The sequence below is a fragment of the Ascaphus truei genome, chromosome 17 (assembly GCF_040206685.1).
Source record: "Ascaphus truei isolate aAscTru1 chromosome 17, aAscTru1.hap1, whole genome shotgun sequence".
Lineage (NCBI taxonomy): Eukaryota > Metazoa > Chordata > Amphibia > Anura > Ascaphidae > Ascaphus > Ascaphus truei.
In genome coordinates, this window is record NC_134499.1 from 28,307,470 (window position 1) to 28,332,322 (window position 24,853).

General features: G+C 48.4%; 1 protein-coding gene across 8 annotated transcripts in view; it reads right to left on the bottom strand.

Annotated features, from left to right (window-relative positions):
- NDUFAF3 (NADH:ubiquinone oxidoreductase complex assembly factor 3) overlaps window positions 1–24,853 on the bottom strand; it is a 49,884-nt gene that overhangs the window by 5,447 nt on the left and 19,584 nt on the right. For 3 of the 8 annotated variants that reach the window (XM_075574498.1, XM_075574495.1, XM_075574496.1), the window contains exons 3-6: window positions 6,486–6,598; window positions 5,724–5,916; window positions 5,461–5,527; window positions 3,431–3,531 (exon numbers count right to left, since the gene is read on the bottom strand). In XM_075574498.1, coding sequence (XP_075430613.1) covers window positions 3,431–3,531; window positions 5,461–5,527; window positions 5,724–5,916; window positions 6,486–6,574 — 450 coding nt within the window. In that variant the 5' untranslated portion in view covers window positions 6,575–6,598. Of the gene's footprint in view, window positions 1–3,258; window positions 3,340–3,430; window positions 3,532–5,460; window positions 5,528–5,723; window positions 5,917–6,485; window positions 6,618–7,021; window positions 7,159–7,221; window positions 7,348–24,853 lie in introns of those variants that run through there. The other 5 variants (XM_075574499.1, XM_075574492.1, XM_075574491.1 and 2 more) reach the window with 5 other exon arrangements.

Here is a 24,853-nt window from a genome sequence, read left to right on the forward strand (position 1 = left end):
CTGCATCTCCCATCTCTCCCCCCCCCCTGCATCTCCCATCTCTCCCCCCCCCCGTGCATCTCCCATCTCTCCCCCCCCCGCATCTCCCATCTCTCCCCCCCCTCTGCATCTCCCATCTCTCCCCCCCTGCATCTCCCATCTCTCCCCCCTCTGAGTCTCCCATCTCTCCCCCCTCTGAGTCTCCCATCTCTCCCCCCCACTGCATCTCCCATCTCTCCCCCCCTCTGCATCTCCCATCTCTCCCCCCCCCCCCCCCCTGCATCTCCCATCTCTCAATCTCCCTCGCCCCCCCAAGCTTCTTTGCCCCCCCAATCTCCCTCTCTCCCCCGCATCTCCATCTCTCCCTGGTCCCACGGGTCCCACTCCCTGCCTATGTGACCACACTGCCGGGGTGCAGGAGGGAGGGCCAGAGGGAGAGTCTGGGTGCCGGATGGGGAGTTACAGCGGGAGGGCACGTGGCGGCCCCCACCCCCAATCTCCCTCGCCCCCCACCCCCAATCTCCCTCGCCCCCCACCCCCAATCTCCCTCGCCCCCCACCCCCAATCTCCCTCGCCCCCCACCCCCAATCTCCCTCGCCCCCCCCCCCCAAGCTTCTTTGCCCCCTCTCTCCCCCGCATCTCCCTGGTCCCACGGGTCCCTACCTTATGCGGCCACGGGTGAGGTAATGAAACAGACAGAAGCTCCAGGTGCTGCGCTGGCTGGTGTGCAAAAGCGCGGGAGAGCGTGGCGGCAACCACCCCTGCGTGACTGCTGCTAGCCCCGCCTCCCATCCAATCCTGGGCCGCGGCTCAGCTGCCTCTGCATATTTCCAACGTGGGGCCATGCTTCCGCCCCATGTTGGGAGCAGGGAAGGGGGGGTGGGCTGGAGCGGGCCGCGCCGGGACCGCAGGGAATCGGCGCCATTTTTTTTTTCAAAGTTTTTTTTTTTTTTCAAAAAAAATTTTTCAAAGTTTTTTTTTTTTTTTAAATTTCATTGAGGGCCACACAGAGAGGCCAGGCGGGCCGCATGCGGCCCGCGGGCCGCGTGTTGTGCAGCCCTGCACTAAAGGTTGATACAGTACATAATAAAAATAAACCTACTTTCCAACAATTTTTTTTTGGCTTAAAACCAGATTGCCAATGCTTTGCCAAAAGCTACACACGAGCGGTTATTGCCCATCCCCTGGCATCCACTTAAACCCCCACCCATTTTGCTCAAATGGGGTGGCCAACTCCAGTCCTCAAGCCCTACCAACAGGTCAGGTTTCAGGCTATACCTGCTTTGACAGCCACCTGTGCTGAAGCACAGGTATTAGGCAAACCTGACCGGTTGGCTCAGGGGTAGCCTGAAACTAGCAAATAGAAGTGTAGGTCACTGAACCAACACAAATGAAACCTAGAAAACATCAAAATATACTGCCTAGGGTTTCGGAGAGCCCAGATAGTGTAAGTGGCACCGAAGGGGTTAATAATGTATATTTTATTTATTTTTTTAAGAAGAAACCCACCCACATTGAGATACTTCAGGGTGTAAGGCACCTCTCTGAAGGAAATCATTAGAAAGGGCGGGAAACGTGGTTAAGCATGCGATACGATTGGCTGCTGTCGTGTTACCCTCCCATACCACCTCAGTTGTTGGGTGGGGAGAGGACGCGTGAGGGTGGCTAGGAAGAAAAGATGACTTCCAAGAAATTAAGTAGAAATAACCGTGTAAGAAAGAGAAGCCTCTAACGCGGTCATGGGGACACGTTGCGTCCCTAGGTTAGGCCGCATTTTATGCCTTTTGCGGTTTTTTTCCCCACTTCTTTGCGCGTGAAGTGGTGAAGGATTCGTTTTTAGACATGAACCCCTTCAGTGTTCTAATGACGTACAGTGAACGTACATAAAAGCACCCCAGGGGCCCTTAACACGTACACCATTGGTCTCTGCTGGTTTTTTTTAGGGGCTTTATGTGCATTACAAAACCTAAAATGGCTACTCCACTCCACCCATAAACACACGGGTAACGTAGAGGGATATGGCCAGGTACTACATGGGATCCAAAAGACTCTCAGAAAAACCCTTATTCCGATGCACTCAAAATCACCCTAAAAAAAAATGTTGAAAGATGGCACTGACCACATAGGGGGCAATGTCCAAGACCAAATGGAACTAAAAGGGTAGAGAGATTAGGAGGGTAACCCCGTGATAGGGAAGCTAAGGAGTGGCTAGATCGTGCAACAATGACCACTCGCCAATCTAGCCACACCCTAGTTTCCCTATCACGGGGTTACCCGTGTCCCCTCACCGCGTGTGCATTTGTATTATTTCCATGTCCTCCCTGATGGATTTGGTTTAGAGGTTCCACCTCAAATCTCCTCATCATCTCTGGTTCTTTTTATTTATTATTATTATTATTATTGTTATTAACCCCCTTGACTGCCAATGAGGCTACCCAAGCTTCTCCTTGAGAAGGCCTTTGGTACACCCACTGGCACTCAAGGGGTTAACGACCAGTTAATGTAGAATGTCCATTTGAATGATGTTTGGTTTTATTTGTGTTGGTTCTACTGACCAAGTTTGGCTAATAGGGCTGAAAGTCATTCTTATAGGTGCAGGGTTTGGGGTGGGTGATATGGGGAGGATGGTTAAGATACCCCCAAGGGAGAGATGGGGGTTAGCAAGACTTTGCCAAGCAATACTTTATTAGCGTCTTTAGTATGGAAGGGTTTGTGTGAAGTATTTTAACCCCTTTGGTGCCTTCCTTTGCTATGCATTGGAAGTCCATCAGGTATTAAAGGGGGTACCTTACCGTAATAGGATAATGTAATCATTTGTAGTACAACACCCTTTGGGAGCCAAGTATTGAATTTGCATGGGGATTTTGGGCGTTATTTCGGAGATTGAGGTGGTCAGTGTGGCAGCTTCTCCTGCATTGCCTCCAAAAAGTCAAAATCCAATGAGGTCCTTAACGTGCGCTCATCGTGCGTGTATAATTCTTAGACAGCGCGGCGTGAGATCAGGGAAAGGGGCATTTTCTCACAACGTACAATATTATCGCCGATTTAACGAAGTTTAGTGAATCCAGGCCAATGTCGTTAAACAACTGTAGCCTCATTTTAACGTCATATTCTCTCTTTGGTTGCGACTAGAGCTCTAGAAAATATACATGTATTCTTTATACACAGGTCAGTGACAATAAAAACCCATAACAATAAGATTTCGGACTAACATGCCGGTTAACCCCTTGGATCCTGACAAATAAAACCGTACTGTAACTGTGCATATTATTAGCTCACCTCGAGCGATCTCAAGATTCATGCTATTGTTATTCAACCTTTGTTCTACCCTCTGGCCAAATAGGGGTTAAGAAAAAGATTCTGCAAAAAAATAATTAAAATAAACCCCACTGCAGCGTGTGAGTACCGGGTGACTTCCCTATACAAATAGCAAGTTGTGTGACACACTCACCGTGTCTTGCACCTCCACAGCTACACCTTTCTGTCTCATGAATTTCAGGATGTTGGGATCAAGTCTCTCCACTCTGTCTCCTGTTCCCAGCACCAGGATTTCTGAGAGAAAAGGGACACGTGGGAAGCTGACAAAACAAACAAGGCGCTTCAACTGGCAACTGTCTGCCAAACGCAGCCCACGGGCCTCGAGTCCTGGCAATCTTATACCAGTGCAGTTCTGTATACTAAAACTCTCTTGTAAATTAAAAGGAGCCATTTATGTTATTTTTTTTTTACATGGGATTGAAGCAGGGGGTCTCCGGAACAAAACCCCCACTCATTTCAGCTCCGGGGACCCCGCTGCTTCCCGATACAGAGCCAATAGGAAGCCGCACCGGGTGATGTCACGGCTTCCTAATGACCGGCGGGGCCGGGGAGCTTTGAAACTTCGCTAGCCGAGCGCAGCGGCAACCGGCGCCCCCTTCAGGAGGTACCTCCGGAAGCATGAGGCCCCTGGAGCTTAAATTAATGGGGGTTCAGCTCCGAAACCCCCCCCTCAACCCCCCCGCTTCAATCCTATAGTAAAAATCAAAAGAAACGTGCCTGCTTGGAGTGCCTCTTTGAAGTAAATGTTACCTGTAACATCCAACTCCCCTCCCTCTACAACGCCATCATTGGGACCAGCTGTGTGGCTGGACTAATCTCCATCCTATGTACCACCCCTCCAAAAAAAAACCTTAATGGCTTCAGCTGTCAGACTGGACCATGCTGAGCCACTCCTTATCCTACAATAAGCAGCCCCCTTAGCTTCCTGTTTCAACGTTAGCCCTCATTCCCTCTATAGTGTAAGCTCTCACGTGCAGGGCCCTCATTCCCTCTATAGTGTAAGCTCTCACGTGCAGGGCCCTCATTCCCTCTATAGTGTAAGCTCTCACGCGCAGGGCCCTCATTCCCTCTATAGTGTAAGCTCTCACGTGCAGGGCCCTCATTGCCTCTATAGTGTAAGCTCTCACGTGCAGGGCCCTCATTCCCTCTATAGTGTAAGCTCTCACGAGCGGGGCCCTCATTCCCTCTATAGTGTAAGCTCTCACGTGCAGGGCCCTCATTGCCTCTATAGTGTAAGCTCTCACGTGCAGGGCCCTCATTCCCTCTATAGTGTAAGCTCTCACGCGCGGGGCCCTCATTCCCTCTATAGTGTAAGCTCTCACGTGCAGGGCCCTCATTCCCTCTATAGTGTAAGCTCTCACGCGCAGGGCCCTCATTACCTCTATAGTGTAAGCTCTCACGTGCAGGGCCCTCATTCCCTCTATAGTGTAAGCTCTCACGTGCAGGGCCCTCATTGCCTCTATAGTGTAAGCTCTCACGTGCAGGGCCCTCATTGCCTCTATAGTGTAAGCTCTCACGTGCAGGGCCCTCATTGCCTTTAGACTGTAAGCTCTCACGTGCAGGGCCCTCATTGCCTCTCTGTATCTGTTTGTGCATGTTTGTCCTCACCTGGATGTAACGGTTTATGTAATATACATCACTCTGTACCTCCATTGTACCACACTGCGGAATATGTTGGCTCTTCACAAATGAACAATATTAATAATAAATGGTAACAATGTTAAAGCTGCAAAATGTTTCAATGTCATTTGTAAAACATTAAAAAATATATATATTAAATTGCACCAAGATTGTGGCCCTTCTACTGTGCTCCTAAATCTTTCCTGATTTGCTTTGGAAAAAAAACTACTATGGACATACAGAGAGAGGCAGAGATTAAGCAAGTTTACACTGACATTTCACAAGTGGTTGACACCTTTGGAGTTACGACGCCTGCACTGCATAAAACAAGTACGGTGTCTGCGTTTAGCACTCTAAGTAAAAGGAGCTTTATATGACTGGAAATGTATATTCCCTTAAACTGCCGCATACAACAAATGCTTCATTCATTTGATGGCATTCCCCATGTAAGAATAATGATTCAAATGCTGCCCGCTTGTGACAGCTTTGGGAATGCATGCACTAGCAAAACAACCCACTGATTACAATAAGTGCATTTAATACCTATTCGAGGAACCAGCATGTGAAACAAAGCCAGACTTTCTAAGGAGATCTCTGTATGGCAGCCAACCTGCAAATAGAAAAGATTATTCGAAGCAAATAGCGAAATCCTATGAGCATCTACATTTGTAAATTGGAAATGTACAGCAATCCCAATTCAGATGGAGAGAAGAGGAAACAGGATTGGCTGACGCTTTTCTTATGGGAAGGAAACAAAAACCCAGTCCCACACATTATAGCTCCTACATAGCAGCTTCTGGACTCACGTTCCACTGCAGGATGGAGCGCGGAATCACAGCGCAGGGTCCAATCACTTTGTCCCCGTTGATGACAAAGCCGTGGGTGCTGTAACTGTCGACAAACATGATGTCCGGAGAGTCTCTCTCCAGGCGGGTCACCGTGGTCCTCTGGTATAGCTCATCATCTGTTGGAGAAAGGCGGTGGGAGCGAGCCGGCTGCCTGCGGAGGGGGCAAAAGGCCTTTTCAGGATATTTGGGGTTGGTCGTTTGTTTTTTTTTAACCCTCTCACTGCCAGTTATGCATCAAACGTAACAGGGAATCGTGATTCCGGAGCTCGAAAATACTAGACAGAAAGTGGCACTGAAAACTGACGATTTCTCAGCGATCTCATGTTTTATTTCAGTTTACATTTTTTTTTAAAGGGGAGGGGGGGCATCTCGGCCGCCTTGTCGCCTCTTATAGATCTGGGAGTTTTCAAATGAAACGGGACAGAATTTTTTTTTTGTATCCGCAATCTCAGTTCAACAGTCTCTGCTGTCAAACAACCTCCCCCCCCCACTGCGTTCTTCCAGATTCACAACCACGTGATGGTTTTGGGGGTACCGAGCTCGTGAACAGCGCTGCTCCAATGCAGAGGTAAACCCGATCAGTCCCTACAAAATGAGCATTTAACAGCATAACATGAACCCCCTCAGTAAGGGCAGCCCAAGGATTCATATGTATATTTTTTGTTCATTCAGAACCCCTCAGAATTTAGGTCCTTGCAGAGTAACATCTGTTGGACTCACCGTGTGTGTGGTGTAAGTGCGGAGCTGCACAGTTTCCAGCGCTGAGCTGACCAGCGCAGGGGGAGTCTCAGTGGCGCTGACACAGCCATGAAGCCTGCTAACGATTCACAATCCTGGAGGAACGAGTGTTAGCTGCAAGACAACAAGCAGAGAACACGGCGTGTAATTCTGATACTAGTGCAGGAAACTGACGCAGATGACAGCTTTTTGTAGATAGCAGCATAATGTGTATATATCCTCTCTCTCCCACTAACCACTTTACCAGCAGTTAGAGTTAGTTAATTCCCTACTAGTTAGTAACCGACAGCAAAAAAAAATATTAGAATTTTTTGTTTTTTTACTATTATAGTGTCTTTTATATGCAGGAATATTTTTTAAATGTCAATTACTCTATCAAGTGCATAACTAAAAAAAAAAGCATGAACCCATTATAAAATGCATGTCATTTACTAACATTAATTATATTTTTCTTGTATGGTGCCAAGAGTGTACACAGCACTTTGTATATAGAAGTTTTACAGGCACCAGGAGCTCACCGTTTAATTTTGGGTGATTAAAGGGACTTTCAAGGTCACAATTGGAGCTGAGATTGGGATTGAAACTAGGGCTCATCTACTTCTGAGCTACTCCTGGCAATGCAATGATTATACATAACATATTGATAATGAAGCGGTAAGTTTAGTATAGTGGGAGGAAGGGCTCTTCCCCCTAGCTGTGTACATGGGCTGTAACCTACCTAGGGCTGCAGGGAGATTAATACAGGAGCTGTCCTTGTACACACAGCATGGCAGCAAGTCAGTGATGATGACGTCATTCACCAAAGAGAAACCAAGCTCAGCCCTCCCTTACTAGTATTATGCAGCCTCTGTGCGCCCTCCTGTGGCTGGGAGGTGCACCGGCCACATCATTGTACTGCAGACTGTGAACCTCACAATGTGCGTCAATGTATCTGTATGTATAATAGGGCCAACGGTGTACGCAGCGCTTTGCAAAATTACAATACACGGTAAGTAAAGTACAAACAATGGGGATAAGAGCAGCAAGTAAATGACAATATAGGGCAACGGTAGGCCCTCCCCCGAAGAGCTTACAATCTAAGTATTTATTTATGTAGCGCCAATAATGTGCGCAGCGCTTGGCAGGATAGACATTGCAATACAGGAAATCATGTTACGATTAGTACATCAAACATACAAGCACACGATAGGACTCTGTGCCCTACAGAGTTTACAATCTAAATATGTGTAGTTCTTTGAATATGTATGCGCAGCTTTTGTTTTTATCGTGTGTACATCGCTGTACAGAACTAGTATACCTGCAATACAGGCGCAGGTAATATAGCATAGGGGTAAGAGCAGGTACAATACATGTAAGCGGAATTCCTGTGACGAAGAGCTTACAGTCTGAAGCCCGGGTGTACAAAGCAGTGCTAAGGTTCAGCATACCTTTATTCTTATTCATATGAGTGGGAGCTAAGACGTGCTGCTAAAGCTTAGCACCGTTTGGTGGATCTGGGCCTAAGTGATATATTTGACAGTACGGTAAATATAAGCGTACGTAGCTGGAAATGTAAAACAAATCAACATTAGTGTTCATTTGTTAGTTTTTATTCAACTTTTTGGTAATAAATCGTTTATTTTTATGTGGCACTGATTAAATCCGCACACTTTTTTTAACTTTATAACAACATCACAGAAAATCAAAACACTTAAAATATATATTTTAAATATCTAACATACAATGCGTTTCTTTTTCTTCCTGCTTCGGAATCATATCATCTGCATTTAATCAATGAATGGCAAAACTTTTCTGCGTAAGAGACACATTTCAAGCAAATCCCCCCAAAATGGCTACATACAGTACAATCGGGACTGCAGGCCTATCTGGCAGCAAGGGGGTTAATGCAGAGGTGGCCAACTCCAGTCCTCAAGGGCCACCAACAGATCAGGTATCAAAGATGTCCCTGCTTCAGCACAGGTGGCACAATCGAAGGCTCTACCCACCTGTGCTGAAGCAGGGATATCCTTAAAACCTGACCTATTGCTGACCCTTGAGGACTGGCGGTGGCCGCCCCTGAGTTAAGGAGCGATGAAGCAAAACAAATTATTGGGGAGCCTGTTGCTTAAAAGTTTAAACATTGTCTTTATCTGACTGATTTACCCCTATACATGAATTGACAATGTATTCAAATCACTCGGGGGGAGGGGGGGGAGGGAGGGGGAGGAAAGACCCAGAGCCGATGTAGCCGTGAGAAAGTCACCGACGCGTTTCATGACATATCACTCTGTCACTAATCGGCGCGTCTTTTAGACTTTCATTTCATGTTAACGTGACATCTCCCGGCATGGAGAGGAAAACGGTGCACAATAGGCATTTGTTCCTTGAGAAAACAGATGGGAAAATTAAGGATGATCTCAGAGGTGTCAGTTACCGCAATATACACGAAACCTTCCATAATGAGAACACCCGTGTCTGGTGTAATTGCAGGGAGCGCAGTGTCTCTGCTCCAGTTCATTGCAAACAGGTCCCCCCGAGTGTAAGAAGTGTAAATATGTACGGTATGTGGAAAGTACCTACATCATTATAAAGTTTGGGGGTTTTATTCTGACTATTCTCCCGTATCAGTTTCATAAACTCATTTATTACAACTTTTCGCTGTCCCCCTGCTGCTTGGAAGGACGGCCACACGTTGCTTGCTCCTTAAAGCAGAAATCCCCTGTGCTAGTTATTTTTTTACAGGATGGGAACTGAGGGTCCCCCTGAAGCTGAACCTCTGAGATACTTACCGGTGAAGTTACCAGGTTTAAATGTCCATCCAGGGGAAACAAAATGGCCACCAGGAAACCCCAAAGTGACCGTTTGTGGCTTTCCATTGGACAGTAATTACAATTTCCCTATGAAACCAAGCAGACATTTTTACCAATTACTTCACTGGTAAGTGCATTTAACAAATGTTTAACTTTATGAACATATGTTTGTAGTTTTTTAACCGCATCTAATATTTAACTCTTCTTAGAAGTATCTCTGTAACAGCGGTCTCCGGAGCTGGAAAAAGTGAGGCTCGGCTGCAGGGCCCCCCTCTCCCATCCTGTAAAAACAGCGATAGCTTTGCAAAGGGGGCATTTTGCTGCTTTACAAATCAGAAGTTTTCCATATAGGTAATACTATGTGAACTACTGAAGAAATACGTGTGTCCTATATAAGTAATACCATGTGTCCCATATAGGTAATACTATGTGTTCTAAAGAAGTAATGCCATATGTCCCCATATAGGTAATACTAAGTGTTCTATAAAAGTAATACTATGTATCCTACAGAAGTAATACCATGTGTTCTATAGAAGTAATACCATGTGTCCCGTATAGGTAAAACCATGTGCTCTACAGAGGTGATACCATGTTTCCTATATAAGTAAAACCATATTTCCCATGTAGGTGATACCATGTGTCCTATAGCAGTATTACCATGTGTTCCATATAGGTAATACTGTGTCCCGTATAGGTAATACTATATGTCCCATGTAGGTAATACAATGTGCCCTATAGAAGTAATACCACATTTTCCATATAGGTAATTCTATGTGTCCCATATAGGTAATACTGTAGGTCCCCTATAGGTAATACTATGGACTAAGCGCTGTGAGTTACACAATACATTTTCCATCATTCCACCCATACTCAAATTCCCTCTACCCTACCCCAAAAAACAGCCCTGTAAATGTGTGAATTTAACACCTCTCCAGGCTCTTCTGGGATTGAAGGGGTTAGAAAATCTGGTTCAAATGACCTTAAACAAAGTGTTTAGTGCAGGGAAGTGTCCTGGGAATCGGCGTGAAATAGGGTGAAGTGAGTGTGAGTTACAAAGAACAGCACCTGCAGCAGGCACTCCCCTTGCAAACAATGCCCCAGCAATCACAGTGCGTATCCCTGCCCGGCTGGCAGGATGATCACAGGGTAACAGGCCACTTATTTCTTTCTTTTCCCAGCGACGCGGGTTTGTGTAACTGAAGCCCGGCTCTGCCTCCAACCTCCTGTCTAATGGGAAACCTTTTAGCAGAAGTGAGTGTAATTACACATTCTCTGTGGCTGCCAGGTGCTCTGCTGGTGCAAGATCAGGGAGGGTAAATCCATTCCCCATTACTATCCAAGGTGCTGGCAACCTAATCATAGAAGGAATTCTCACCTATAACCTCTTTGCTGCCAGAGGAGACTGTTAATATACTGTATGTATTGTCCGATTGGATGTTTGCGGTCCAAAGCGAAGCAGAGTGCAGGGAGTCACTATAGCGCTATAACAGCCCCCCCAAAAGTTATAATACAACTTGCACTTATGCTTATACACAGACTCATATATAAATACACGTGTGCATACATAAACTTGTACATACTTATATACATGTACGACGTGTGTACACACACACACACACACACACACACACACACACACACACACACACACACACACACACACACACACACACACACACACACACACACACACACACACACACACACACACACACACATGGAGAGCGAACTGCCGGTAACACTGCAGGACCCACCCGAGATCTAATGAGTCTTCCACTCATTCCGGGAGACTTATCTAGTCCGGACTTGTGGACTTTGCACTGGTCAGTACCTGGAGGGTCCGAACCCCAATGTATGAGCGACCTCACTATATTCTGATAATGTCTGTACACTGACCCCATCATGGTCACTGAAGTATTATAACTGTTATCTCTCTGACGACGATCTGAATGGCTCTGTGCACCAGGGTGAGACATTGCCCGTAGGTCCATCTGTGGGCGACGTGCGACGTTACCTGGAGCTGCACAGTACCACTGCTTTTAGTTTGGGTTTACACACCGTTCTACTTTCTTTTTGAAGAAAAGGGGAATTTATTCTGGCAAGACAGTGACCCATTCTGCGCGGTGACCCGTTCTGCGCGGTGACCCGTTCTGCGCAGTGACCCGTTCTGCGCAGTGACCCGTTCTGCGCGGTGACCCGTATGTGCAGTGACCCGTTCTGCACGGTGACCCGTTCTGCGCGGTGACCCGTTCTGCGCGGTGACCCGTTCTGCGCGGTGACCCGTTCTGCACGGTGACCCGTTCTGCGCGGTGACCCATTCTGCGCGGTGACCCGTTCTGCACGGTGCTCTTGAAGAAGAAACGCCTGCGGTTTCAAAAGCTCTGTACTGTACACCGTCATTTCTTCTGTATCACAACCTACAATTCCTCTGCTTTTAAGTGTAAATAGATTGTAAGCTCTTCGGGGCAGGGACGTCCTTTCCTAATATTTATTTTTATATATGAAGCGCTTATTCCTATTATGTCCCTATTAGGGTGAGGGGTTTTAGGGTTAGGGGTTACGGTGAGGGGTTACGGTGAGGGGTTTCAGGGTTAGGGGTTACGGTGAGGGGTTTCAGGGTTAGGGGTTACGGTGAGGGGTTGCGGTGAGGGGTTTCAGGGTTAGGGGTTACGGTGAGGGGTTTCAGGGTGAGGGGTTTCAGGGTTAGGGGTTACGGTGAGGGGTTTCAGGGTTAGGGGTTACGGTGAGGGGTTTCAGGGTTAGGGGGTTACGGTGAGGGGTTTCAGGGTTAGGGGTTACGGTGAGGGGTTAGGGGTTACGGTGAGGGGTTTCAGGGTTAGGGGGTTACGGTGAGGGGTTTCAGGGTTAGGGGTTACGGTGAGGGGTTTCAGGGTTAGGGTTTACGTTTTTTAGGGTGAAGATTAGCGTTGGCATTAGGGGTTAGGGGTTACGGTGAGGGGTTTCAGGGTTAGGGGTTACGGTGAGGGGTTTCAGGGTTAGGGTTTACGGTGAGGGGTTAGGGGTTACGGTGAGGGGTTTCAGGGTTAGGGGTTACGGTTTTTAGGGTGAAGATTAGCGTTGGCATTAGGGGTTAGGGTAAGGACTTAACGTTAGGGGATTTGAGGTAAGGTACAGGGTTACCTTCATGGCTGATTGGCGGCGGCGAGTTGGCTGAGACAACTGCAGGTGTCTGTAACTTTGTGACGTTGCACAGACAGACGCGCGCGTTTTACTGTCTGATCTGCGGACATTTTCACGAAAGTTTTAGGAGTTTACAGTCTTGTGGAGTTCTCATCTTCAGACGTGTGATTCTCTCATGTGGCCAGTTCAATGCGTGTAGTGTACAGACAGAAAGAGACATACAGACAGAGTGACAGACAGAAAGAGACATACAGACAGAGTGACAGACAGAGGCATACATGCATACATTCAGAGAGAGAGAGACAGACAGACATGCATACAGAGACAGACATGCATGCAGAGAGAGACATACATACAAACATACATACATACATACATACAGTGAGAGACACACACACAGACAGATCGCCAAACATACAGAAAACGACAGACAGACTATATACATACAGAGATAGACAGACATAGATACAGAGCCTGGCAGACACACAAAGAGAGACAGACATACATACAGAGAGAGACAGACATACATACAGAGAAACAGACAGATATAGAGACAGACAGAAAGAGATATAGACAGAATGACAGACATACAGAGAGATACAGACATACATACAGAGAGAGACAGATATAGAGACAGACAGAAAGAGATATAGACAGAATGACAGACATACAGAGAGACAGACATAGGCAGACAGATATAGATAGAGACAGACAGACATAGATAGACAGAAAGAAAGAAAGACAGACATATATAGATACAGACAGACAAACACAGAGAGACAGACAGATTGACAGACATGCATACAAAGAGACAAACAGATATAGATACAGAGACAGACAGACTGACAGAAAGAAAGAGATACAGACAGACACAGAGATAGAATACAGACAGAGATAGACTACAGACAGACAGAAAGACACAGAGATAGAATACAGACAGATACAGACAGATACAGACAGACACAGATACAGACAGATACAGACAGACACAGATACAGACAGATACAGACAGACAGACAGAAAGAGATACGACAGACAGACAGAAAGAGATACAGACATAGACAGACAGATATAGATAGAGACAGACAGACATAGATAGACAGAAAGAAAGACAGACATATATAGATACAGACAGACAAACACAGAGAGACAGACAGATTGACAGACATGCATACAAAGAGACAGACAGATATAGATACAGAGACAGACAGATACTGACAGAAAGAGATACAGACAGACACAGAGATAGACTACAGACAGACAGAAAGACACAGAGATAGAATACAGACAGACACAGATACAGACAGACAGACAGAAAGAGATACGACAGACAGACAGACAGACAGACAGACAGACAGACAGACAGAGATACAGACAGACACAGAGATAGAATACAGACAGAAAGAGATAGACTACAGACAGACAGACAGACAGAAAGACACAGAGATAGAATACAGGGGCTGCTCTGTGCGTGTGCAGGGGCTGCTCTGTGCGTGTGCAGGGGCTGCTCTGTGCGTGTGCAGGGGCTGCTCTGTGCGTGTGTGCAGGGGCACTGTTCGTGTGCAGGGGCTGCTCTGTGCGCGTGTGCAGGGGCTGCTCTGTGCGTGTGTGCAGGGGCTCTGTTCGTGTGCAGGGGCTGCTCTGTGCGTGTGTGCAGGGGCTGCTCTGTGCGTGAGTGCAGGGGCTGCTCTGTGCGTGTGCAGGGGCTCTGTTCGTGTGCAGGGGCTGCTCTGTGCGTGTGCATGGGCTGCTCTGTGCGTGTGCAGGGGCTGCTCTGTGCGTGTGCAGGGGCTGCTCTGTGCGTGTGCAGGGGCTGCTCTGTGCGTGTGCATGGGCTGCTCTGTGCGTGTGCAGGGGCTGCTCTGTGCGTGTGCAGGGGCTGCTCTGTGCGTGTGCAGGGGCTGCTCTGTGCATGTGCAGGGGCTCTGTTCGTGTGCAGGGGCTATGTTCGTGTGCAGGGGCTGCTCTGTGCGTGTGCAGGGGTTCTGTGGGTGTGTGCAGGGGCTCTGTGTGTGTGCAGGGGCTCTGTGCGTGTGCAGGGGCTCTGTGCGTGTGTACAGGGGCTCTGTGTGTGCAGGGGCTGTGCGTGTGTGCAGGGGCTCTGAGCGTGTGCAGGGGCTCTGAGCGTGTGTGCAGGGGCTCTGTGCGTGTGCAGGGGCTCTGTGCGTGTGTGCAGGGGATCTGAGCGTGTGCAGGGGCTCTGAGCGTGTGTGCAGGGGCTCTGTGCGTGTGTACAGGGGCTCTGTGCGTGTGCAGGGGCTCTGTGCGTGTGTGCAGGGGCGCTGAGCGTGTGCAGGGGCTCTGAGCGTGTGCAGGGGCTCTGAGCGTGTGTGCAGGGGCTCTGAGCGTATGTGCAGGGGCTCTGAGCGTATGTGCAGGGGCGCTGTGCGTGTGCAGGGGCTGCTCTGTGCGTGTGCAGGGGCTGCTCTGTGCGTGTGCAGGGGCTGCTCTGTGCGTGTGCAGGGGCTGCTCTGTGCGTGTGCAGGGGCTGCTCTGTGCGTGTGCAGGGGCTGCTCTGTGCGTGTGCAGGGGCTGCTCTGTGCGTGTGCAGGGGCGCTGTGCGTGTGCAGGGGCACTGTGCGTGTGCAAGGGTTCTGTGCGTGTGTATGGGTTCTGTGCGTGTGCAGGGGCACTGTGCGTGTGCAGGGGCACTGTGCGTGTGCAGGGGCACTGTGCGTGTGCATGGGATCTGTGCAGGGGCTCTGTGCATGTGCAGGGGCTCTGTGCGTGTGCAGGGGCTCTGTGCGTGTGCAGGGGCACTGTGCGTGTGCATGGGATCTGTGCAGGGGCTCTGTGCGTGTGCAGGGGCTCTGTGCGTGTGCAAGGGCCCTGTGCGTGTGCAGGGTCTCTGTACGTGTGCAGGGGCTCTGTGCGTGTGCAGGGGCTCTGTGCGTGTGCAGGGGCTCTGTGCGTGTGCAGGGGCTCTGTGCGTGTGCAGGGGCTCTGTGCGTGTGCAGGGGCACTGTGCGTGTGCATGAGATCTGTGCAGGGGCTCTGTGCGTGTGCAGGGGCCCTGTGCGTGTGCAGGGGCCCTGTGCGTGTGCAGGGGCCCTGTGCGTGTGCAGGGGCTCTGTGCGTGTGCAGGGGCTCTGTGCGTGTGCAGGGGCACTGTGCGTGTGCATGGGCAGGGGCTCTGTGCGTGTGCAGGGGCTCTGTGCGTGTGTACAGGGGCTCTGTGCGTGTGCAGGGGCTCTGTGCGTGTGTGCAGGGGCTCTGAGCGTGTGCAGGGGCTCTGAGCGTGTGCAGGGGCTCTGAGCGTGTGCAGGGGCTCTGAGCGTGTGTGCAGGGGCTCTGAGCGTATGTGCAGGGGCTCTGAGCGTATGTGCAGGGGCGCTGTGCGTGTGCAGGGGCTGCTCTGTGCGTGTGCAGGGGCTGCTCTGTGCGTGTGCAGGGGCTGCTCTGTGCGTGTGCAGGGGCTGCTCTGTGCGTGTGCAGGGGCTGCTCTGTGCATGTGCAGGGGCTGCTCTGTGCGTGTGCAGGGGCGCTGTGCGTGTGCAGGGGCACTGTGCGTGTGCAAGGGTTCTGTGCGTGTGTATGGGTTCTGTGCGTGTGCAGGGGCACTGTGCGTGTGCAGGGGCACTGTGCGTGTGCAGGGGCACTGTGCGTGTGCATGGGATCTGTGCAGGGGCTCTGTGCATGTGCAGGGGCTCTGTGCGTGTGCAGGGGCTCTGTGCGTGTGCAGGGGCACTGTGCGTGTGCATGGGATCTGTGCAGGGGCTCTGTGCGTGTGCAGGGGCTCTGTGTGTGTGCAGGGGCCCTGTGTGTGTGCAGGGTCTCTGTACGTGTGCAGGGGCTCTGTGCGTGTGCAGGGGCTCTGTGCGTGTGCAGGGGCTCTGTGCGTGTGCAGGGGCTCTGTGCGTGTGCAGGGGCTCTGTGCGTGTGCAGGGGCACTGTGCGTGTGCATGAGATCTGTGCAGGGGCTCTGTGCGTGTGCAGGGGCCCTGTGCGTGTGCAGGGGCCCTGTGCGTGTGCAGGGGCCCTGTGCGTGTGCAGGGGCTCTGTGCGTGTGCAGGGGCTCTGTGCGTGTGCAGGGGCACTGTGCGTGTGCATGGGCAGGGGCTCTGTGCGTGTGCAGGGGCCCTGTGCGTGTGCAGGGGCTCTGTGCGTGTGCAGGGGCTCTGTGCGTGTGCAGGGGCTCTGTGCGTGTGCAGGGGCTGCTCTGTGCGTGTGCAGAGGCTGCTCTGTGCGTGTGCAGGGGCTCTGTGTTTTCTGCAGGTGACCTTTACTGAGAATTTCTGTGATAATGACGCAGTCTGCTTAATAAAAGCAGAACTACAAATACTGCCGGTTTCCATGTCTTAACCTGCAGTAAAACAGTAGCGCCTGTGGCCCGTATTTTACTAAGGCAGAGAAGAACAGATCCCACCTGGTCGTGCACTCACCTTATGTGACTATAATCACAGTAACCAGACAGAGCAGTAGCCGTCTTTTCCTACATATCCCTATTGTACTGAGCCGTGTTACACCATAACACACCTTCTGTGTCCCATTTATGTAAAAACTGCAATTACATCTGCAACAAATATATCACCAACACCCATCCTCTGTGTGAACATGATGCAGCACCAGAATAATGTCTTATTTATGTTTTATTTATATTGGCAAGAACCAGAGGCACTGCCATAAAAACCGCGTAAACCCAATTACCAAGAAGTAAGGACCATGTAACGCAATGAGCAGACTGGGGGCGACGGTGGCACACAATCTGCACTACTCTTTAAACGACGTTACCCGATGGTAAGTGGGCAGCTGGGGGTGACCGTTCAGTACCTTTCGTACAAATTGAATCTGCCCTTCTTTATTCCTTGGCAGCAGAATAACACTTTGTGCGAACGGTCTCCCGTAATAATATTGTTAAATTGTTAACGTGAATCCGTAAACCAAGATAATAAAAAGACGAAAATGCCCCTTGTCGCATCTGCCAGCGAATGTTGGAATCGCATTCAGGTGAAAGCGCTTAGACATGCAACACGTGTCCTGCCATTTTTATCAGTAGTCTTACAATTGATATGTTTAGAAGCACACAAATGTATCACAGACTGGGAGTTACTATAAAAAAAAGTGTTATGATAGTTATAATGCCACCACCAAGTCACGTTATCCCCCCTCCCCCCCTCTGTGCCTCTCACTCCAAAATTAGATTGTGAGCTCTTTGGGGCAGGAGATATGTGCCTGCAGAATTCTTTGTACAGCGCTATGTGCACTGCAGCACTATAAGAAAATCGGAATGATCATTGTGTTGCTAGCTGCTCTCACTCGGGGAGAGTTAGTGGGTGAAAGATAGAAATTAACAGCAAATAAAAGCCAGCTGACCCTCCCACACTATCAGATCAAACATTTCCACTCTAGATGTTTTATCTCATGCATTCTTAACCCCTTCCCTGCCAGAGAGGAGGCACCAGTCCTTCAACTGCTTTACCCACTGCCACCCCTGCTGGAAGGCGGTTCCGTGCGTCCTCTACTCTTGCAGTGAAGAAGGCCAAGTATCAACGATTCCTAAAGCCTCAGTGACCGGCTGAGTAAGTATCTGCAAGGTTTCGCAGAGGGTCTGTGTATGAAGGGGAAAGTGGTACAATGCTAGGGTGAGGACCTCTCCATATACAACAAAGAAAGAATCGCATGGGGGGGGGGGTGGTTCCGTTGATGTATAGGGTGCCATTTTTTTGCCCCACTTTTGCTTTGATCCATAGATTTTATTTATTTTTATTTTTTGTTTGGATCAGCGAATAACGGACGAATATCAAGGTTGGAAAAAAAAAATAGGCAAATAAAAATAAAAAATGCCACATAGGAGCAGAAAATAAACAAAATAAGGGAAGACTCTCCCAGGTCCCTCACTGCAGCGACGGAGTCATCTAACAAGTGGAATTGGCTGTTACCGTTCACAAAAGAGGAAGTTGGTTTGGAGCGTCTGATCTGCCCCCTGATTGGAGGAGGATAACTTTGCTGAGGGCAGGAGGTGTGGGAGGGGTGTGGGCGAGAGGGACCGTCCTATGTGCATAAAAAAAGCGAGAGACGTCCCTGCCCCAACAGGTATCGCAGACGGCAGCGGACGGGGTAAGTCGTTCCACTTCCTCTCGCCGTGCTTCACCTGACAGAATGCATGCTCAGTTTTAACCCAGGGCTGGGCAACTCCAGTCCTCAAGGGCCACCAACAGGTCAGGTTTTCAGGTTATCCCTGCTTCAGCACAGGTGGCTCCAGGGGTGGGCAACGCCAGTCCTCAAGGGCCACCAACAGGTCAGGTTTTCATGATGTCCCTGCTTCAGCACAGGTGGCTCAGTCGCAGACTGAGCCACTGATTGTGCCACCTGTGCTGAAGCAGGCTCTTCGACTGAGCTACAGATTGTTTAACCCTTTCGCTGCCGGGCCGGGGGCCTGCGCCGCATTCCCCCGCAGTGAAAGGGGTTAAATGAAATGTAATCTGTGAGCGACGAGTCACGTAAAGTAAAAAGGTGCGGATGGGAAGCGGGGAGGGGGGGGGTTACTCGCTTAACTGCGATAGTGCCGATCGGGGCGCTGTGGCTCGGAAACTCAACTGGGACATTCCGTGCAATAGTGCCCTGATCACTGTGGCAGTTTAACGAACCATCGTGGTGGTCAGATCAGGAGAGTGAGATAATGTCCTTAAAGGGTAGTGGATGCATGGAGCAGTATCCCAGCATTACTAGCCGGGGGTGGTAAAGGCAGTAAAATAAATATAACAATGCACGGGAACATGCACGATGCCCTCCATGGAAAGGAAACAAGTGAAATCCGTGCGTTACGTTGGGAGAAATAATTGACGGTGAGTAGGGGGTTTGGCCAGCGCAGGTGGGGCAGATAAGCCTTATCTCCCGGGGTTTGGCGTGTACAGATGTGATAATAAAATCTTTGCAGCTGGCAAACTCCTCTTTGATCTTTTGCTTCTTTAATACTGGCTCTGCCTGAATCAAATCCACAGTGCAGGTCTGCCTTCCCCAGGCCCACCTGGCAGTGGAGGGGTTAAATTTTGAACAGGCGCACCCTAAATATCCTTGTATATCTATGTGTCTGGTATTGATATGATTTAAAGGGGCGGCGGGGGTACGAGAGGCTTTAGTGACTCTGAGAACAATGGCAATTATTTTGCATCAGGGGAGTCTGGGTTCTAATCCTGACGTCCATTCCCTGTGATCGTGGGCAGGTCACTTCATCTCGCTGTGCCTCCAAATTAGACGGTAAGCTCTCCGGGCCAGTAACGCATTGTGTCTGCAAAACTCCATTCACAGCGCTGTGTACACTGTCAGAAAAATGTATTACTAATATATGGTGCGCTCTACAAAATGCAATAAGTATATAGTGTGGGGATATAGCAAATAAACACTATCCCACAGAGCTTACACTCCATGCCACAGACACATCCTAAACGACCCTGCCATGGAGAAGTAACTGATTGCTCAGAGGGAGAGGGGGGCTGATACATTCGCTCATTCCATAATGTTGTATAAACACATTTTTGGGGAGGGTTGGGGTTGCTGAGGAATTACAAACGCCCCAATTAGGGAATTCTACCACATATGTTTTTCTTAATTGTGTAACTGTTGGGGGGGGGGGGGGGGGAAGGGGGATTCTCCTTGTTCCTTTACCTGAAGTCTGATAAACAAAAGCTTGGTGAAGATGGTTCAATGATTGCCCTCTGGGAAAGCGGGAGGTTACGTTACCTACCCTTCCAACCTGATTTATTTCTAATCGGCTTCCAGCACTGCAGGAGTATGGTTACCATCTGGCTGGTGATGATGGAAACCATACTCCTGTAGTGCCTACGTGCCCTCTGCGCTGCAGGTGGCATTTGGTGCCAGTTCAGTATTCACTGTGGCCAATAAGGGCCTGTTAGAGGGGGTACTGTGCCATGCGTGGCAGACGCCTCTGGCAGGGACATTAGAACAGAGGTTGACAAAGGAACGTGGTAGCATCATGGCTGGCAGTGCCATGTGCTTGCAGGAGGAAGCTGATCTCTTGGCAGGGGTGTGGTACACAGACAATAACAGTTTCTCCGTGCTCACTGAGAAGTCCGTGTTCGCTCCCTGCCGATGCAACGCCATTTAAAAAGTAGTTGTGCTGTGCTTCATTTACACTACAACTGTTATTTTAAAAAAAAAGCTACTTTCTGCGGTGCTATATTTTCTTTGTCACTCTTTACTATTTTTTTTTGTTTTTCGGCCAGCGCAAAGCGATGACAGTTTGGGTACTTCCAATGCAGAACATCGGTGACGTATGTAACCAGTCGTAGCTCGTATGAAACGCAGTAACATACAGACGGCTGTCACACATATACATGAAACTGTTAAAGAAGTGTAACTAAAAGCAGGTTCAATAAGTAGGACGAGGAGCTGTGTGTGTGTGTGTGTGTGTGTGTGTGTGTGTGTGTGTGTGTGTGTGTGTGTGTGTGTGTGTGTGTGTGTGTGTGTGTGTGTGTGTGTGTGTGTGTGTGTGTGTGTGTGTGTGTGGATTGTGGGGCAGACACTTAGCTGGTATAAGCCAGACTTTTGGACAGGGCGCTACTATCCGAGAACCTAGAAGATACTGTAGACAAATAACAAAGGGATAGGCAAACCGAAAATGTACAAAAAATGTCTTTTATTTGCCCAACGCGTCGGCTAACCTCTAGAGCCAAAGGCCAAAAACATTGGGCCAATAAAATACTTTATTTGCACATTTTTGGTGTGCCTATCGCTTTTGATATATATTGGGAAATAGCGATAGAGAGGGGGTTGGGGGGAGAGATATCTTGGGATATATTTTGAAGATTTAGAGGCAGATTCGTTAAGCACAGGTACTGGTCAACTGGCCCTGACCCGGCGTTGACTCCCTTTAACTTGAATGTGTTGATGCTGGATGGGGTGAGCTGACCGGTGCCGCGCTTGGATGAAGCTGCCTGCCCCTTAGATTCAGCTCCTATTAGAGAGAATGCAGACATTATCCCCACATGAACCCTGCCCCTATAATTATAACACACAGCGGGAGTTCCTTTATACAGAACTTTGCTTTCTTCTTGGGGACTCCCAGAAAGCCACACTGCGGCACCTCCTTCTTCTATAAGAACACAGATATATATTAGAAAGACACGTCCTACTTTAATAAGCCTAATATTGTATCATTCTTTCTAAAATAAAGTTCCAGAGCGTACCCAGGTTGTGTAGCCAAGTCAAGTTCAAACGCAGGACTGCTACGTGAGTGTGTGTGTTTCATTCCTTTTGTGTGAGCATGTTTTTCATTACGTGTGTGTGTGTGTTTTTCATTACTTTTGTGTGCGAGTGTGTATAAGTGTGTGTTTTTCTCTACTTTTGTGTATGTGTGTGTGAGTGTGTATTTTTCATTACTTTTGTGTGTGAGTGTTTTTCATTACTTGTGTGTGAGTGTATAAGTGTTTTTTTTAATTACTTTTGCTCGTGTGGACATCTAAACGTTGATTTTATATTTATATGCCAAGTATAAAAAGGGAGGGAGACTTTTTATTTATTTATTTATAAAATATTTTACCAGGAAGTAATACATTGAGAGTTACCTCTCGTTTTCAAGTATGTCCTGGGCACAGAGTAAAACAAAATAATACATGGTTACAAATACAGTTACATAAATGAACAGGGTATACATTATATACAAGACATTGCGTGCACAGTTAAAGAAAATATATATTATGAGCGTATGAAACAGTTACAGACCAGATTAAAGTGTGAGACAGCCTTAGATTTGAAAGAACTTAAGCTGGTGGTGGATATGAGAGTCTCTGGTAGGTTGTTTTGTTGGTAAAGAAATCCCCTTTTTCTTTAAAAGGAAGTGGAGGTTTTTGACTGTAAACGTTGGTAGGTTTCTTCTGTTAGGAAATACCGCAGCACATCTAGAAAGGCAGATAAGGAGATAAGGAGACTGTAACACAGTAACACCATGAGTCTCACAGCAGGATTCCCCTGTGTGCATACCCTGTATCTTAATCTCTTTACAGCATGTGCTTCTACCACCTCTGCCTGGGGGCTGTTCTATGCACCCACTTCCATTTCAGTCATTTAAATCGCCCTTCATATTAAACCCAGAGCAACTCCAGCCTCCTCTGGCTAATGAAATCTTCCTGCCCCCTTTGTTAATCACTCAAAACTCCTCCAGCGCTGAATAGGTCAAGTGTCTACTAGCAGGGGTGGCCAACTCCAGGTCTCAAGGGCCACCAACAGGTCAGGTTTTTAGGATATCCCTGCTTCAGCACAGTGGCTCAGTCATTGACTGCACCACCTGTGCTGAAGCATGGGTATCCTGAAAACCTGACCTGTTGGTGGCCCCTGAGGACTCGCGCTGCCCGCCCCTGGTCTACGCATTCAGATATTTCATTATTAACTCCTTCTCTGCCAGAAGGGAGCAGAGAAAGGGTTAAAAAAAAATACTATCACGGCAACAAAGCACTAAGGACCTGCTCATGATCGCCCCACTGAGATTAGGATAAGGTTAACCCCTTCCCTACCTCGCGACTGTGCAGTGTCCCCTCCGGGAGCACAGGTCGGGGGTTAACGTGTCTCCTGAATACGAGAGGGTAACATTTGTAATCTCCCAAATTCTAAGAGGAGTTGGCAAAGCTGAAGGGTTTGTTTTCAAGAGCCGTTAGATTGTAAGCTCTGCGGGGCAGGGACTCCTTTTCCTGGTATGTCTTAAAGCGCGTATTCCCATGATGTGTTTATATTGTCATGTCACGTGTGTTACTGCCGTGCTGCGCATTTTATTTCCTGGCTCAAACACAATAGTATATTCATTAAGTGTATTTCTACTGCCGCAGAATTTAGCGCGTTTTACACTAAAACAAAAGACTTGCGCCCGCTTTAAGGCGAAAGAGCAAACCAACGCAGAAATCCGGCAAGAAAAGGAAGGCAAGCCGGCAGTTTAAAAAAAATACTGTACATAAACCTGCGCCAACCTGCGCCAACCTGCGAATGTAACTCCGCCCCCTAACTCCTCCCACATGCACCATAAATCCCTCCTCTCGTCGCAGGCAGACACCCCGACAATGCCGCAGCAAATATTAAACCGTAGACGCTGCCCGGCGCAGGTATATATCGGCGCGTTGCGACAAAATTTGCGCCTACATTTCGCCTTTGATAGAGCTTTTTGTCTTCACTTTGCCCAGCATCTTACTATAAATTCGGATCATTCTCACCTCATCCTCAGTCTGAAAGAACCATCCAGACTGTTTTCATGGTTTGGGATCGCGTGTAAGGTTATACATTATTATTATTATTATTATTATTATTATTATTATTGTTCATATAATCTCCAATCATTTCTTCTTGTGACTCTAACACTTTTTTTTTCAGCCAGCACTTGCAAAGTTATTATTACACAATGGCCGCTGCGGATCATCAAAAAGGCGTTAAATGGGTGAGTGCTTGTATTTTTACTGTAACTCTAGTATATATATATATATTGCTGTTGCGCCAGAAAAGCACATTAACATATACAGCAGGGCTCTTCAACTGCTTCTCCAAAGGGGCCAGATCAGAAAACATTTAAAAGCAGAAGGGTGTCAAGCTTATTCTAATGTCATTTTAGATACATTTAGAGTCACTCCAAGCAGCATTATTATTATTATTATATAGGATTTAAGCAGGGGGTCTCCGGAGCTGAACCCCATTAATTTGAGCTCCTGAGAACCCCTGTATCCAGCGATACTTACCTCTGCAGTGGGCGCCCTCGTGAAGCGGGAGCTTTAAACTTGCAGGAGATACCGGCACCCCCTTCGGAGGTCTGTGTCTCAGGAAGTAGGGGGTGCCCGAAGCTGAAATTAATGGGGTTTAGCTTTGGAAACCCCCCACGCTTCAACCCTAGGTTGATAAAAAAGTACATTTAAAAAAAGGCTGTTTGGTTTGCCCCTTTAAAGACTTAAACAAACATTACATTTCAACATTTTGCCTTTATAAAGTGTATACCTTGTATATTTACATTACTTTAGCTTGCAAAGGAGTTTGTGTGAAAAACTGCACTTAACTGTCTAAGCAACTCCATTTAAATTAGCAGGAACTAGGAGTCCAAGGGCCACGGGGCCCCACGCGGGGCGCCATTTAAAGAGCCCCGACTTACATAATGACATGTAAGCATGGTTACATTCCATGAGCCTTAATCAGCCGTACCATCCGTTATTAACCCCTTTGCTGCCAGAGAGGCCAGCCACGTATCGCGAGGCCACTCTGAACGCGCAGGGCTTTACTACTTATTGAAGTCCTTTTGTGAAGGGGACACAGGTAAACGTTTAATTATACAAGGAATGATCTCGGGCTCGGTGTCTGTTTGCACATGACACGGCGTCTCCTGTTGCATTGCGTGGGAAAGGACGCAGAGATGCCTTAAGTTGTTGCGTTGCACAAAAGTACACAGCCCCAGGCTGCCTAATGTGACACTGTCGTTAAACTCCGGGATTTCTAGAT